At 53.2% G+C, this 17,069-nt stretch overlaps 1 protein-coding gene across 1 annotated transcript in view; it reads left to right on the top strand.

The window, feature by feature from the left end:
• Positions 1-11,336: 11,336 nt before the first annotated feature.
• The window catches only part of OLFM1 (olfactomedin 1), a 29,976-nt gene continuing 24,243 nt past the window's right edge, over positions 11,337-17,069 (top strand). Inside the window, exon 1 of the mRNA XM_065695619.1 lies at positions 11,337-11,942. Within this exon, the coding sequence (XP_065551691.1) occupies positions 11,877-11,942 (66 nt within the window). The 5' untranslated portion in view covers positions 11,337-11,876. The remainder of the gene's footprint in view (positions 11,943-17,069) is intronic.

Consider the following 17,069-nt stretch of genomic DNA (forward strand, 5'->3'; position numbering starts at 1 on the left):
TGAAGAGCAGTGATTTGAAGTGATTGCATTGGATAAGGACGTTTCACAGTGCAAACACAACTGGATGCAAGCATTTAATTTTTAAAACCACGGCTATTGGAGTCCCTTTGAGGCAGCAGAGACAGCAGTTCAGCTCCCCCCATGGATCTGGCTCTTTCTTCTCCCTGAGGATACAGAAGGGAAGCAGGACCAGTTTCAAACTGGAGAGGGTTCATCAGGAGCTTGGCTGGGATTGCTCTGAATGCTCCCTTTCCCTCCAGGTCCCCCCTTGGGTCACAGCAGAGGTCTGGGGTGTCCCTGTGCCATTCACCCCTCCAAACCCTTCTGCTCCAGCAGTGAGCAGGTCAGGCTCTGGGATCATTTGTCCCCCACAGGCTGGATATTTATTGCTCCATTTTGGTTATTGTGGAGTGAGGGGAAGCAAAGGAGAGGGTGTAAAATGATTGCACAATAAATGGCAGCATCTCTGCTAATGTGCTGAGTGCCCACAAGCAGCTGCCAGTTAAATACCCACAAAGGTTTGCTTTGATGAGGTGTGTGACCTTCCCCCTTCCTGCAAATGGCTTAACTCCATCAGCTCCTTGCCCTTTCCCAGGCAGGGGCTGGAAGCCAGGGAGCTGGAGGACAGAAGGCACAAGGCTGGGGTCAGCGGGAGGGGATGGAGGAATCTCCAGGGAGCGGTGCAATTCCCGGATCTCCCTTCCTGCGTGGAGACCATCGGGCTCAGAGACAGTGATACGATGCAAGGAAGCCTGCAAACACCACTGGAGTAGGAGACAAGATTGCTGAACACAGGAGGGAACAAAGCAGCGAGACCGTTCCCGAATCCTCATGTGCCAAAGGTTCCCCAGGGTACCCGCTCGGGTGGCTCTGAGGGAATGTTTTCATCTGCGAAGTTTATTAAAGAGGATCCCAAAACAACCGTGAGAAGGACGGATCCTTTAGAGACATGAATAGTTCTGGTTCCACCTATTCACATCTTTTCTTTGCCTTTTTCACCCGAGATGAGAGCTGGACCCCAGCAGTTTCAACCCATGGAAGCCAGCACACGGTTCTGTACATCCTACAGCCGCTCTCCCTGCTTAATCCTCCTTACACCCTCTAAGACCTCCCGCGACCCGCACAGCTCTGCCCACCTGAACGGCTCCGCACTATTTACACACAGAAGGATGATTACAGGCTCTCTTCCTGGCTCCCTGGGCTGCAGGAAGCATCAATGGATCATTTGGCAGGCGGGAGGGTTTCCTGGGGAAAGCAGGGGAAGCAAGGCCTTGCCTCGGTGCCAGCTCCACCCCCAGGAGCTCTGGCACCATCCGGCTTTGAGAGGAGGAGAGAGGTTTTGAGGATGTTACCTTGGACTTGCACGGAATGGGTTGGATTGAGGAAGACCCAAGTTAAAGCTCCCTGGTTACTCAAGCCCTGGCTGCCCAGGAGCACCTATAGCTGCTGCCTGGTTGTCTATGAAGGGGGACACAGTTGGAGCTCAGGGTGGCAAAAGGCTTCTCTGATCCAGTATCGTTACAAGGAACCAAGATGGAAAGAGTGGAGGCAGCTGTCCCTGCACCCCTCTCCAAGCTGTCAGCAGTCCTGGAGGAGAAAGGCAGGATACTGGTGGGTCTCCGTGGGGAGCAAGCTGGGAAGCGCAGGGATTATCTGCAGCAGCTTTTGGCTCAGTCTGAAAGGAAGCACTGAAGGCATTGCAAAGGGGTAGAGCAAAGCGAAGACACTGAAGCACTTCGCAAAACACCCCTGTGGACCTATTAATTGCAGTATTGGCCCTTCCGCCTTTTCCAGCAGGTTCCTGGAATGGGCTCGCAGCCAGCTTGGCTGTGGTTCTGTTTATTTTCCAGCTAATGTAGCAGCAGGATCAGCTCCAGCTAACAAATCTGGCAGCCAGAGAAGCCACGTCCAGCTCCCATGGATAATTTGTAACACACACCTGGTACACACTCGTTAGCAGCACAATTAATCCAGCCCCATGGCGGAGGAATAGGAAGCCCGGCAGAAGTAGACGTGAATCATGGGAAACCCATCACTAGAAGAGCAATAGAAGCACATTTGCCCTTGACTATCACTGGTCACTGGTGGATGGGAAAACTGCACTTGGCAATTTGGAAATGTGGCAGCACACACAAGAGCTTGGCTGCGAGCATCCTCTGTGGCACCTCTCCTGGAAGTGGCACCTGAGTGGTGCTCATCTGGCATCATGCTACAAATGAGTCCTGCATGTGGCTGTCCAAACTGAGCCACAAGCACTTGTTACCAAGCCCGTTAAGCTTTAAACAGCCCTTGAGCCTTGCTCATCCGTGCTGGGTTATTTAAGACACGGGGCCTGACGCACATGGTCCAGCTAGAGCAGGAACAGCCGGAAACCTGCATCCCCAGCCCTGCTTGTGAGGCAGCACAAGCCGGGTGCTCCGGTGGGAAGAACAACAACAAAAAAATCAGGAAAAACAAGAAAAGGGCAGGAGCAGGCCAAGAACAAACAAAAATAGATTTAAAAATTCATGGGGTTTGCCTTTTCCAGCAGCTTGAGTTGGATTTCATTGGGTGCCACCTTCCTTTCACTGGGTGCTCCCTGCGAGCGCTGGGTTCTGCAGGTCAGTGCTTGCCATGCGCAGACTCTTCCCTTTTATCTTCTCGCCTCTCTCTTATTTTTAAATATGCAAATAGATCAGAGTGTTTCAGACGCCTGCCTACAAATAGATCTGAAGGGCCTGTGAGCTCTTGAGAGGCTCCTGCCTTACTCTAGAACACCCAGACCCCGCAAATGCATGGATGCTGTGCATCCCCTCTGCTGTGCCTCTGAGATGGACCCAGTGGGAGGTCCAGTCCTGGCTCCTGCCTTTGTCCTCCCAGCTTCAGCATCCTCTCCCAGCACAGGTACCAAGCTCCTGCTTTACATCCTTCTCTAGGGTGGGTTCAGCTCCGTCCTGGGCAGGGTTTTGAGGAGGAAAGCTGGGGGTTGAAGAGCTGAATGAGCAGAAGGAATGTGGGGCTCCAATGTGAAAACACTGAGTGTGAGTCAGAAACCTCAGGAAACGGAACAAAAGGAAATACCAGCTGGGAAGCATGGGCAGAGGGTCTGAAAATCCCTGATGGGCTCCGACTGAAGCATTCAACTGCAGTGGGTCTGCTGGAGCAATCTGAATGAAGGCACCAGGGCCCCAGTTTGCCTGAGCACCCCCAGCTCAAGCTGGCCTGTGGTGCTGGCTTATGCACACTGTACCCTAAATCTAAAGGTCAGAGGGGTTGTTGGCCATCATGATTCAGTCTGCACAGATTGGGTCTTATAAACTTCATTTTAAATATTTATGACACTGCTTCCATAGCTGCAGACGAATGTTGTAATAGTATTAAGAGAAAAAAAAATATGCTGTATTTAAAAGCTCCGCATGAGCCATTTTCATATATTATGCATCGCTAAGTGCTGTTTATGGCAGTCTGCAGTGTATGTGGCAGGGATCATGGATTCAGGGTGTTGGCTCTGCCATGCATTAGCCCAGGCATCACCTCCTCTGCGGTGGGCACAGCCGATGGGAGGAATGAGGTCCCAGCAGTCTGGGGCAGTGGGGTCCTTGCGTGGTGAGCGTGGTGGCACTGCCAGCTCTTGTCCTCCGCAGATCTGCTCCTTTGCTGGCACAGCTTCCACTGGAGCAGCTTGCTCCAAGCCCCTGTGTCCAACCTGGCCTTGAGCACTGCCAGGGATGGGGCAGCCACAGCTTCTCTGGGCACCCTGTGCCAGCGCCTCAGCACCCTCACAGGGAAGAGCTTCTGCCTAAGAGCTCAGCTCAGTCTCCCCTCGGGCAGGTTCAAGCCATTCCCCTTGGCCTGTCCCTACAGGCCCTTGTCCCAAGCCCCTCTCCAGGTTTCCTGCAGCCCCTTTAGGCACTGGAGCTGCTCTCAGGTCTCCCCTTCAGGAGCCTTCTCTCCTCCAGGCTGCCCCAGCCCAGCTCGCTCAGCCTGGCTCCAGAGCAGAGCTGCTCCAGCCCTGGGAGCATCTCTGTGGCTCCTCCTCTCTGTTTGTGCCAGCTGAATGGTGGGCACAGGCATGCAGTTATTCTGCTGTTCATTGTCTCATGATATTTAGCAGAGAAATGTCAGAGGACAGCAGAGCTCCATCTACATCAGCTGCAGGCAGACATCCCCTGGCTTTCCCAGTGCCACTGGTTTCAGGCACAGCTGCACCCCGCTGCCTCCTGACAGAGCTCTGCTGAGTCTGTGGAAATCATCTGCAAACAGGAGCAGGTGGGTGGGATGCAGTCAGCAGGATCTCAGATCCCAGAGCTCTGGCCAAGCATCACCCCCTCGATGCCAGGACTTGGGACCGCCCCGATGCGACACCATCACTGCTGGTCTCTGCGGATCAAACTGGGTACCACAGGGTGAGCTAATAGGGAGGTCAGCAAAGCTGGAATCACTTATAGGCTTTAATCAGCTCGTAATTAAAGCTGAGATGAGCTTTTGTCCCTGTGTAGAGTAGCACAATTCAGTCTGAGTGATGCCTCTTCCCAGGGGCTGCTGAGGACCAGCCTTACTGCCCTTATCTCTCTAATTTTGAGCAGTGCTCATGGTCCAGGTGAAAATGCTGTGTCAGCTCGGTTTCCCAGGACTCATGAACTTGTATCATGAAGTTAATCTCCCACATAAAGTCATTTTGTGCAGTGTGAGGGGAAGCAAACTGGGTTTTTCCCTTACTGCATTGAAATTGGCCCCCAAGCTGTAAAGAAATAGGAGGGTGATGGACAAGCGAAGGGATGCGCAGCATGCACCAGCATGCATGAGCGGGATGTCACAGGCCTCATTTCCTTAGGAAATCAGGTTTAAAATTAAGGCTAATCAGAGTTAAAAAACACTGCAGTTACCCTACACCAAATGATACTATAATGTACTCAGTATATTACATTCTCAATAGCAAAGCAGCATCTGCTACATAAAATGAAATGTGTGTGTCACCATATGTAGGCAGCATAATGTGGACTCAAATTAAATAAAAACATTTCAGGGTATATGGTCCAATCTGCAATCTGGGCCCTGGGAAATGCTGAGATTTACTCTAAAGTTCTTAGCAGTTGGCTAAAACGCTGAACCCAAAACAGTGCAAACGGGGATTCTTAGCAACATAAGCTGTTGTCTGCACTTCCCTCCCTATGAGCTGAAATTGCTGCTGGAAATTCAGGAATTTACTGGTTTTCCTTTCAATGATTTTTTTATATTTAGCCTTTTTTCTTTGTTTTTGGTTTGTTTGGTTTTTTTTGTCTGAAGCTTTTTGCATCTTTCCAGTGGCTGCAAAACATCTGAGAGCAAATTTGGCTTTCCTTGTAATAGCTGCCCTCCAGAAATACCGTGGAGCACACCAAAGCCCCATAAACCAGTCAGATGGCCTGATAGCTGTGTACCAGCGTTAAAATGAAAGAGGCAAACTCTGCAAAATGACTTGACTTTCACCTTTTCCAGCTATTTTTTTTTCCGGCTGAAATCTCTCCCAAGCAAGGATGCACAATTTAGTGCTATTTTAGAAGAGATCAGGCTGCAGAACTGCACCAGGCAATCTTCCCTTGAGTCTGATGGAGGTTGTTATCTTCCTTGACCCCGTTTATTGGTAGGAAAAGGGGGTATGAAGTGCGGCTTCCCTGCAAGTGTCAGAAAACCAGGAATATGCTGGAAGTTTTGCCTGGCTTGGGGAGAAGATGAGTTTGTCATCAGAAAGCATTGATCCTTGTGTGAGTTCAGGGCTGCTGGGAAGCCTGCAAGCCCCTTAGGATCTGCTAATGTGGGGTTTGCTTGCTTTCTAAGAGAATATATGCAGTGTAAAAAGCACTTTCCAGTGCCAGGAAGGAAAGTAATGCTTGCAGAAAACTCTGCGCTCTTGCACCCAGCTTGCCTGGTGGGAGGGGGGTTATCTCTTCCTCAGGTCCTTGAATTATTTGGGCACCGAAAAGGCCAGGAAAGGCCTCATTCTGCTCTTTAAAAGCAGCAATTTCCAACTGTGAAGCCTGGATTGAAACGTTTGATGGGGGGAAAGATACCCCTGTCCCAGAAAGCAAAGGAAAACACAATGCTGCCAATGCAGCTGGCTGTGCAACCATCGGGCAATGCTGAACAAACCTGCATAGGCTCCGGGAAGTCACTAGGACACAAAGGCAGGATACCCACATGCTGTCTGCACCAGGATGAGGGAGCCTAAGATAAGTGATGGAGAGAAGACTGTAACAGATCTGTTCCTGCCTAGGGCACTGCAGCAGACAGCAGCAGACTGGGCCTTGGGGTCATCTGAGACTTCATGGGGCAGCGGGGAAAGGACTCAGTATCTCACAGAAATGGAACCACAAGGCTGGATGCCCCCAAAGCTGCCATCTCACACATCCACCCATCACCCCGTCCTCACCTCAGCCGTGCACTGATTCGGTGCGGCAAACAAAGAGACCAGCAGCAAACATTACAGAATATCAACCTGGATGGGCTCTGGTTTTCCTCCTGCCATTGGCTCTGTCTTTTCCAGTTCCCTTCCTGCTATTTGTCTTCTGCACCTCCTTGTGTTTCCAGCGGCTGTGCTAATTCTTCTCTCTGATGGAAGAGGCTGGTTCTTACCATTCTTCACGCATGCTGCTGGTTTCTGACCTGTTCTCACTTGGTCTCCCCAAAGCATTAGTGGATGAATTGAAGTCTGTTGGTGTCTGCTCCTCAACCCACTGCTGAGCAGGAAGGTGAGGACCTGCGAAGAATGAAAGATGTTTTCTTTCAAACAAACATGCCGTGTTTTCAGATGCACACATGCAGCTTGCCTTTCATTCCGATCCCCTCTGTCCTTTGCATTCCCAGTGCGGAGGCAGCGGGTGAAAATCCATGGGAAGTGGCCTTGTCTGACTCCAAACCACACTGCCCAAGAGATGAGAGCTTCAGAGAAGGAGATAAATCAATGAAACTTGCCTGAAACTTTCATTTCAGGGCATGGGTAGACACCAAGGCAGCTTTTCCAGTGTCGCCTTTCTGGCTTGGCCAATCCATGGCTTTTCCATGCCATCCTCATGACCAGTGTGCTCTGCACATCCACAGAGGCTCTCCTACGGGTGGTGAAGGTGAGGAGGGACGTGTCAGGAGGGGCTGAGCTGACAGAGCAGGAAGATGCCGTGGGCTGGAAGCCAGTCCCCAGGAGCGGTTATGGCGTTGAGGTGCCTTTCCCCCTGGACAAGGAGCAGAGCTGAGCCCGCATCCCTGCCGGGGATGCTGCAGCAGTTGGTAATGGAATAGGAGGAAGTGTGTTAATTTAGATTCACTGTTTGGAGCACAGCACTGCCTGATCGTGGCCCAGAGCCACTTTGGACTACATGCTGCGTAAACACGTAATAAATAGGGGTATTTTCCAAGAGTATTTCCACTTTGTAAGGGAAGGAAAAGGACATTAAGTGCCCACAGGCAGGCTGGATGTACAGGTTTGGTCAGGTCTCTCCACCTCTGTTAGCATCTCCTGCTAGAGCAGGCCAGTTTTCTAGGAAACACCAGGTTTTGCTTTTGTTTGGGTTGATAAAAAACCCAGGGAGAAATTCACCTCCAGTATCTGTAGCTGGGATTATGAGGCAATTCCTAAGAAGAGATGAGAGGAAAAACTATTACACTGGCAGCCACGGTGGTATCCCGGCTGCGTCCATCACCGATTCTGTCTGTGTGCAATGGGCTGTTTGGGAGGATCACACAGGAATGATTTCCTCTGAGGACAGGTTGCCTGCTCGTTGAGCATCAGATGCATCGAACTGGTCACTGTGCAGTGAGTCCTGTCACACACCCTGTGACAGCGATGCTCGTGCCTGGCATCTCTCCCCCTTCTCATCAAGGAATCAATAGTTTGGGTCTATTTGGCCCTTGAAGGACCTACCATCAAAGTGTCAGCCGAGCCAGCAGCCCCAGGAGGGGACAAGATGATCTTCAGGTCCTTCCCAACCCTAACTATTCTAAGATCCATCTGGATCTTGTACAGGAGTGATGAAAAGGGGAGGAGACAGAAGGGTTTTACAAATGGGTATCCCGAAATAGGTCCACGAAGGAGTCTCCTTGGGGTTCATGTTTGTTGGAGTTGTTGTCCAATGTAAATCAATTGCAATGCTCAATTTGGGTATTTATCACTGCGTAGCACAGTCCTTCACCCACAGAGAGTGGAGGGGGTTTTGTGGAGGATCATAGAATCCCAGAGTGGTTTGGGTTGGAAGAGACCTTAAAGCTCATGCAGTTCCAACCCAGCAGGGAGGAGCAGAGCAGGACCCTCAGCAAGTGCTTGGCTCTGTGAGGGGTTTGCAGAAAGGTGGCAGGAGAGAGGAGGCTGTGGAGGCAGGAGGGAGACCATCACCATCACCAGTAAAGGGCAGTGAGGACTAGGCTGTGTGAAGGGCCACCATCTGGCCACCATCCCTTAATTTTCCTGTGCAGGTGAAACAGTGGATGGGGTTGTGTGGCATCCTCTCTGAATGTACTGCATCATCCAAAACCCATCCTGGGGGAAGCAGGGTCAGGCAGGAGCTCACTGGCTGCCGGGGGAGCATCAGCATCCTCAGTTGAGACCTAAAGAGGGAACCATGTGCCCATCTCCCCAATGCACAGCAGCACCAGCTGCCCATGTCACGGCTCTGCAGATGCCTCCAGTTCTCAGCACAGAGGAAGGGGGTCCCAAACATCACCTGCCATCCGCTGATGCCATACCCTGCCTCTGTGATGCTCACGCACTAAAAGCAGCCCTGCATCCCAGCAGCGCGCTGCTCTGGGGAGCAGCATGATCTGGAGAGCAGAGCTCTGGCCTAATTCATGTCTTGTCAATCAAGAAGAGAAACCAGAAGTGTTTTGACCTCCTCTCCTGCACCACACAGCAGAGCTTCATTGAACGCATCTCGCCTGTGATTTCTGGAGGAGTCAGGATGCATCTTCCGGAAAGGCTCTTGGCTCTGATTTAACTATGCCAAGCGATGCAGAGGGCACCGTGCCTTCAGCTGAGCTATTTCACAGTCTGATTATCTTCCCCTGCGGGAAAAAAACAGGTCCTATTTCTACTCCAAACCGTGGACTCCTGCTTCGACTTGTTTTAATGAGATGAAAGATACTTTATGTGCAGAAACCTTCCCCGGGCAGCCTCCTCCATCCCATCCCTTTTGCTGGTGGCAGAGCTGGACCCTCTTTAGCTGTTCTCCATGGGCAGGTTCTCCAGCCCTTGAACCCTTTCCAAGCTTGCGGAGGTATTTTTCAAGGCCTTCATAAGACACTGTGGGGATGCAAAGATCCAGGTTGTGTTCCCAGGTTCTGCTGTGTCACACTGGGGGGTTTTTTCCCTTTTATTTCTCTGGGTTTCTGTGATTTTACATCCTGGAAATGGAGCTCTGCAGGTTTCTTTCCCTGAGGAAGGACTACACAGGGCTTCACACTCTGGAGCCCAAGTTCAATAGCAAGGGTCTTGATATTAATTGTAAAGCTTTCAAAAGGGGGATAAATGAGAACAAATTGCACAGCTGATGCTTTTGCCATTTACCCAGGTGAAAGCCGTGACTACTGCCATGAGGCCAATGGAGCCACATGTGTATAAAAGCAAAGTGGGGAGAAAAGCAATTCCCCTTTGAGGATGTGCTGTTGCTGACTTCAAAAAGGTGCTGATTCAGCCTTATCTTGTACCACTGTGGAAATCAAAGGAGGGGCTCTTCTGTTCTGAGGTCTAGGACACCCAACCTGGAGTCACCCTCCATGGTCACAGCAACTTAAGGTGAAGCTCATCTCATCTCATCCTTGAAAATCTCTGTGTGAAAGAAGCTCTCGTTGCCATTCTCCTGCTCCTCTTGAATCTCAGTGGTGGACTCGGCAGTGTTAGCAGTCGGGCTTGATGATCTTAAAGGTGTTTTCTGACATAAATGATTCTATTTCAAGCCCCGTGCGCTCCAGACGTGCCTGGGCCCTCGCATGAAGCACCCTGACCTGCCTCGACCACGTTTCACAGGGTTAATGGGAACCTGCTCGGGGGGGGGGGTTTGAAGGCACTTTCAGCAGTGCACCCAGCGGGGGAATACGGCCACATGCAAGTCACTCATCCTCCCTCCTTCCCTTGGTTTGAGGGAATTTTTTGTCCTTCTCTGATCCCTGCCAGGGCTGGATGATGCCTGTGGTAAAAATAAAAAGCTACCAAAACCACCTAAGGCATCAGGGGAGTATATGTTCAAACCCTGTCATACAATGGATGCTTTTGGCCTCATCGCACTGCTCTTGATAAAGTCAAGGGGAGCTTAATGCTTTTTAAAGGTCCTCAGCTTTTATGGGCTATAAAGAATTGACCTTAAAGGGAGGTGCTGAGGGAAGTATATTAAAGAGCTCTATATGGGGTGGTCAGAAACGCAGTTTTCCCACAGCTGCTCTCAGAACTGCCTCTGTCTGAGCTCTCATTGAACTGCTGTGCTGGTGCCCTCCCTAGAGAAGAGCTGCCTGAAGCTGCAGGATGCTGCTAAACTCACTCTCAGGAGGTCCGGAACAGCCTCCCCTTGGACGTTTGCTGATGGCAGCATCCAGAAGTCTTTATCCAGTTTGTTCTCAGCTGTTTGTCCCCACTGAGCCTCAGGCACTGAGCTGCCGATTTCCTGGTTTCTGCTGAACGCTGCAATCTGTGATGCTGGGACTTGGGAAAGGCAAAGACCCCATCTTCACGCTGGGAATAACTGATACCAGAGGACTCCAGAAGAAACCCTTTGCAATGAGCAATCAAGGGGGGAAATCCTCTTGTAGGTCCCCTGCTAATGGTGGGCCTGTGGCAAGTGATTTCTCTTAAATCATTCAATAATATTAAGAGAAGATCTGCATCACATTTCTCACCTCTGGAAAAGAGGGATGATGCTATTCACCTGCATTGCCACATCCCGAGACTTCACACTATTTGTGAGGTCCTGGGAAAACCCTGGTTTGGGAAGTACTGGAATGTGTGGAAGAGAGAAATGGGGGGTAAAGGGTCCCCATGGACTTGGGGGGTGTCACAGCCACAGTAAGGGTGGGCTCTGCCTGCAGCCGCCCTGCACCAGCCGAACCTTTTACAGGGTGCTGGGAGTGGGTGCAAGGGAGGGTCCTGCAGAGCGAGGGGGGGCTCACCGTTAATTAAATGATTTAATTAAGGGCTGTCACTGCCTTTAGTTAATTGAGGGCTGAGCGTTACAGCGGGGGCTGCTCGGAGCCCTCCGCGGAGTGGGTGCGCGAAGGCAGCTTTGCTCGGGGAGGGGGAACGGGATCCTTCTGGCACCCCCCTGCCCCTGGGCACCCCGGAGAGCGGGGGATGCTCCGCGGGTCCATGAGCCCGGGGTGGGAGGGGGTCTCCGCAGCATCCCCCCCGCTGCCGGGGCTGGTTTTCCCCCTCTCCCTTTACCGTGGTTAGTTAAATTTCCCCCGCCTCAGTTGATGTCACATCCTGTTCCCCAGCCAGCCCCTGCTCGCAGCCAGCCCTACCAATTCCTTTATTTTTTTAAATCCCTGTCCTCTCCCCATCACCCCCCTTTTCCAGGCAAACTTTTGGCGATAGCCGCGATTATCGCCTCGTGCTCCGCTGCCTTTCTCCTCTCGAATGGTTTTCAATCGGGGGAGCCATTGAAAAACAAACAAATCATCATTCCAGCCGGGAGCCAGCGCCGAGAGCAGCGAACCGGGATCCCAATAAATATGCAAAGTGCAGGCTCTGCTGAGCCGATTCCTCGCGCTGCTTCCCGGGGGTGCTGAGAGCCGCCTGGAAAACCGGCTCCGGCTTTCATTGCGTTTTGTTGCCTTTTCCCCCCCGTGTTTTTCCCGGTGGGAAGCAAGCCCCGCTGCCGGCGGGAGGCGGCTCGGGCTCGCCGGCGCTGATCTGCATGCGAGCTGCCTAGGACGGGGTGCGCGCCATGCAACCGGCAAGCAAGCTCCTGACCCTCTGCCTCCTCATCCTCATGGGCACCGAACTCACCCAAGTAGGTCTCTCTCTTGCTTTTCCCACCCTTCCCCCTTCCCTCCCTATTCTCCCCAACGCCATTTTCTGTTAAACCTCGACAGCACAAAAGAAAACTGGGGTGAGGACCAGCCCCCCCCCCCGCACCCCACTTTGCTCAGACCCGGGCTGGATGGGGGCAGCGGGATGGGGGTTTCAGGACACCGCACCCCGAGGCGCAGGGAGAAGGAAGGGGCCGCCCCGGGGGGTGTTGGGGCACCCCGGGGTGCGGGGGTCCCCATCTGCTGCCCCACTTGCAGGGAAAGTTGCAGCCCCCCCCCTCCCGCCACCGGGCTCGGCAGAGTTCGGGGCTGCCTGTCCCGGGTCCCCGCAGGGACCAGCCCTGAGTGCACGGTGATGGCCCCTCCTGCCCCCTCGTCCACCCCAGCTCCTCATGTGGGGGTCGCTTTGCTGGGTTTAGGTGACATTTAAATGTCCCTTGATGTTCCACTGGTGACAGGCTGGTGGGAGAAAGGAGCATCTTATTCATCTCCCTCTCCCCCCTCCGCCTTTTCTCTTTATTACTGGCTTTTGATGCTTGTCTTTGCTGTCCCAGCCCCTGCATTGAGTGAGGAGTGAGGCTGAGGAGGGGGAAAGGTGTGACACGAAAGCCATCGCTTGCAAGTGGAAATAAAACTCTATTTGACTTCTTTAAGATCACTGCGGGGAGGCAGGCAGGGAGGTTGTCTTTGGTGGCTTTTTTTTTTTTTCCCCAGTCACTGAGGCAAGGAAGAAAAGTAATTGCAAGAGGATGCTCTAGATTGTGGGGTTAATTGTGATGCTGCCTGGAAGCAAGAAAGAAAGAAAAAGAAGCTATAAATAGGAGGGGAATGGAGGCTTCTTAGTGTAGGAGCAATTAGCAGCTGGGCTCTCATCCTGGATGCTTTATGTGGATTATTTTTCCCTTCTCCTGCTGACAATGCTCTCTCCTGTCACTGCCCTAGTGCTGAAGTTTCAGCAGCTGAAGCCTTTTGGCTTTGCACCCTCAGAGTATTTCTGCCGCCCCCAGAAAGAAACGGCTGAAAGTACAGAGCTGCTTCAATTGCATGGAGAGAAGGGATGGGAAGGTTGTCATTTGATGGGGGGAAAGCAAAGAAATGCAAGAGCTGTGTGGATGAGGAGGGGTGGGAAGGATCCAGAGCCGCAAGTGAGCGCGCAGGAGAAGCCCATTGTGTGCGGGAGGATGCGCGGGGCGTGCGCATGCGTCGCGATGGACAAAGCACCCGGCGGCCACCAGCATGGACCAGGAACCCCAAAACCGGGCTCCCCACACAGGCCATGGCAGCAGCGTGGCCGAGCAGCCTGTGGGGCTGGCCCTTGTCCCCCAGCCCCACCAGCCTCCCCTCTGCCCAGCCCTGGGGTGCACGGAGGGCCTGGGGATCAGGGTGGTTGGTACCCGCTCCCCAGGGGCTGCACATCCCTCATCGGCTGTGATGGCCCCATCGCTCTGCATTGGTGGGTTTTCCAAGGACACAGTTATCACCTCCTGTGCCAAGGATGCTGTGGTGCCTGGCTGCTGCTTCCTTTGCTTGCTTATGTTTTGTGGATGCAGCATTCCAACTTTCTGACCAACTTTAAATGAGGGTGGGCTTGAGCACTGTGCGTGGCTTCAGTGGCGACCCCCAGCCCATGCCAGGCAGTGGGAAGCCCCTGCTAAAGCCCTGCCTCTGCCGAGCTGCCTTTGCAAGGGCTGCTGACTGGTTTGCAGTGTCCAACGGAGCTTTGCTGCCTGCAGGTACCGGGTCCTGCCAGGCCCCATGCTGGCCATGCAGAGCTCTCTTTGCCTGCTGACTTGCTCGGCACTGCAGAGCCCCTTCGGAGTTTGAGCATCTCATTCCTGTAAGCACAGCTGCCAGATGCAATCCCCAAATACGCCTTTCAGCCCAGGCACCGCCCAGCTCAGTGTCTTCACGTTTAATTCACGCTGGATTCACATCTCTATCACATGTGTGGAGTCTCTCCCATCCCCTCCGGAGATCCTGTGCCAGGGGAGGAGGCAGTGAGGTCCAGGGGAGAGAGGTTGCTGGTTTAGGCAGCTTTCCCTGATGATGCAGAAGCTCTTGCCACCCCTCCCGGCAGTGACACTGGCAGGCCAGCACATGAGGCAGAAATGGGGAGAGGGATGGCTGTTAAATGGGGCTGGAGGGGGGGTATGTGCTCTCCTTCCAGGTGGGTGCTGGGAAAGCTCTTCTCATGGAGGGAGGGGAGTTGTCTCCAAGGTATTGGTGCTGCAGCATCCTCTGATGGTCCCCTGGGCAGGAGGAAGGTGCTTATGCCTTGCTGGGAGCACATGGGGGATGTGCAGACTGCATCCCCGGGGCTGGGGGGGCTTTGAGGCCTGGATGTTGTTTTGACTGTGTGAAACAAGGCGAGAGCTGCCCCTACAGCCCCTTCCCACCCCATCCCAGGCCCTTGCAAAAGCCCCTCCCTGCTCCTTGATCCCCTGCCAAGGGTCTCCTAACTTGTTCTGCACCTTGCCTTGGCTCCCCACAGGTCATAACCCAATTGAGGTAGTGAGGCTGGCTTGAGTGGCTGGTTCGGGGGTTCAGTGGCTGGTTGGGGTGCAGCACCCTTGCCCTGGCTGTGCATGCAGCGCTGGGCAGAATGTGAGGCTTTCTCTCCTTGTTGCCTTCTCAGTGAGAACCAGGGCAGGTCTCGTGGTGGCTGTGGAGGAGCGGAGCCAACTGATGCTCTCTAAGGATGCTGTTGTCACATGCAGAAGGACAGAGCTGCCAGAGAGTTTGGGCTGCTGTAGTAAAGGCAGAGGGGTCCAGGATGCCATTGCTTGTCTGTCTGTGCAGCCTGTCCTGTCATGCCCCGTGCTGGCTGCTGAGCTGTTACTGGTGAAAACCTTTGCGTTCCTCAAAGTTTCACGGCGCTGACGTCCACTTCCCCGGTGATCGCTGCGACCACGCAGGAAGCAACCCCTTCCTGCAGCAGGAGTCAGTGCACGTGTAGGGCTTCTGCAAGGAGGAAAACAAGCCAATTCTGCCATTGATTTTCCTGAAAGCTCGTCAGGTCCCTTTGGGACTGTTTTCATGGGGAGGATGAGAGCTGCCAGGGACACGCTGCCCTTCCCAAAGCTGCCGTGTCCTGCTGTGCTGGCTCCTGTCCACCCATGGGGGCTGCCCAGTGCCCAGTTTGGTGCTGAGGCTCTTCCCTCCCCTCTCAGGGATGCACATGGGAAGAAGCAGGATTAAGCTGGAAATCTGCAGCCGGTAACAGGAGGCAGCTGCCTCCTCGCATAAACCAATTTGTGTCTGATTTCACGAACTTCAGCTTTAACCAATAAAAAAGAAAGGTAATTTCCGGCCCTGGGTCGTATTTATTGCTCCAGTTATCTGTCCTTGTAATCAGTATTAGCATCGCTACGTAAAGTAATACAAAACTAATTACTATCTGAGTGAGTTAGACTGTGTTGAGAGTGGAAGGAGCTAATCTTGAGTTATGAGTTTTGAGCATTGGCTTTGCTCTGTTGTGATGAAGCTGTGAACAAAAGGGGACAAGGCAGGGACAGGGACACCCAGAGAGCATCTCTCTGGGGTTTGTTGCCTGTGTTACCTTGGCCATGCTCTCTGTGAGATGTGCATGGGCAGGCGGATACCTGAGAGGTTGAGTCAGTCCCCCAGGAGGGGAAATGCACTTGGGGAAACTGAGGCACGGTCTGGGACGTGTCTGAGCATCAGCAAACCCCAGCTGTGCGGGAAGAGCACCTAAAAATCACAGCTCTGCTTTACTGTGGACTGTCGCTATTGCTTGTGACTGCCCTCCCAGAGCTGAGCCCAGGAGCCCTGCTCCCAGCCTCCGGACTGGTTTGTCCTGGGGTTTGGCCCTGGGAAGGGTTCTCCCTGTTCAGGACCCAGGCCTTGGCTCCCAGCTGGGAAGCAGCATTCGAACCCATCTGAAATGCCAAAGGTCTCCTGGGGAGGTAACAGTGGGGCAGCAGCATGGTCAGCCCTGTGCCGGGAGTGCTGCTGTGTTTCTCAAGCAGTGTTTGGAGCAGGATTTCGGTGTAAAGGCACTTTGTGACCAGAGGTGGGTGACTGACCCAGGGGAATGCATCCAGAACATCATCATCCCTAAGCAAAGCATCCAAGTGGCAGGAAACCTGCGCTGGCTGTAGTGGGCTCTGCTCCAGCCCCCAGGCTCTGACACTGTTGGCCCTCGCTGTTAGAGCCCGGGTTTAATGTCAGGAGCAGCTTTAGTTAAACGCAGGTTTAGCGAAGGGAAGACCTGCAAAGGGGGTGGTTGTGTGCAGTGTAACACAAAGAGCATGTTCTTTCTGCTGCTCACCATGCAGATAGCTAAAGGGAAGCTTGCACAGGGTTTGCTGCAGAGGGGTAGTCCCAGTGTCTGTAGCTGGGCTTCACTTTCTGGAGCACTTTGGGCTGCCTGATCCCAAAAGGTGCAGCAGCAGGCACAGGCAGTTTCACACCACATCCCACCGGGAGCTGGCAGTGATCTGCAGCATCGCGGTCACTGTTTCCAAAGCACTTTGGGGTCTTTAGTTGCCCTTTTCTTTCCTTCTTTCACTTTCCCTGCCCGTCCATCCACACCCTTCCCATGACAGGGGAAGGGTTTGCTCTGAGTTAGGACAGTGCTGAAGTGATGGGGTCCAGCCCCAGGACTGAGGCTGTGTGAGTGATGACAGCACAGACAGTTACAGGGAAAAAGGACTTTTGGAAATCAAACCCAAACTCAGGAAGACCTGATGTCATTCATTGCGTGGCAGCTGGGACCTGCTGAGGGACAGAAGCCCCACGGCAAATGCAGCAGCAGAATGCGCCACGCTCCAAAGGTGATGGGTACAAAGTGTATGTTCCTTAGTGAGGATGAGGTTGCCCATGCTGCCTGCCAGGGTGGGTGCCTCGTGCTTGCTGCTGTTTCCAGCCCTCCTGCTTCCCATGGGCTGGTGAGGAGGGATTTGGGATCCTTCCACCCTGCAGCTCCCCTGCCTTGTGCAGCCCATGCTCCTTTGTAACAGGGACCTTGGCAGCACAGCAGCATTGAGACTCCAGGAAGGATGTGAAGTCAGTGGAGGCAGAGAGTCCTCCAGAGGCTGGTTCAGAGCACCTCCATCAACATCAGGAGGGAGCTTTGGAGACAAGTC

The sequence above is a fragment of the Lathamus discolor genome, chromosome 15, assembly GCF_037157495.1.
Source record: "Lathamus discolor isolate bLatDis1 chromosome 15, bLatDis1.hap1, whole genome shotgun sequence".
Classification (NCBI taxonomy): Eukaryota; Metazoa; Chordata; class Aves; order Psittaciformes; family Psittacidae; genus Lathamus; species Lathamus discolor.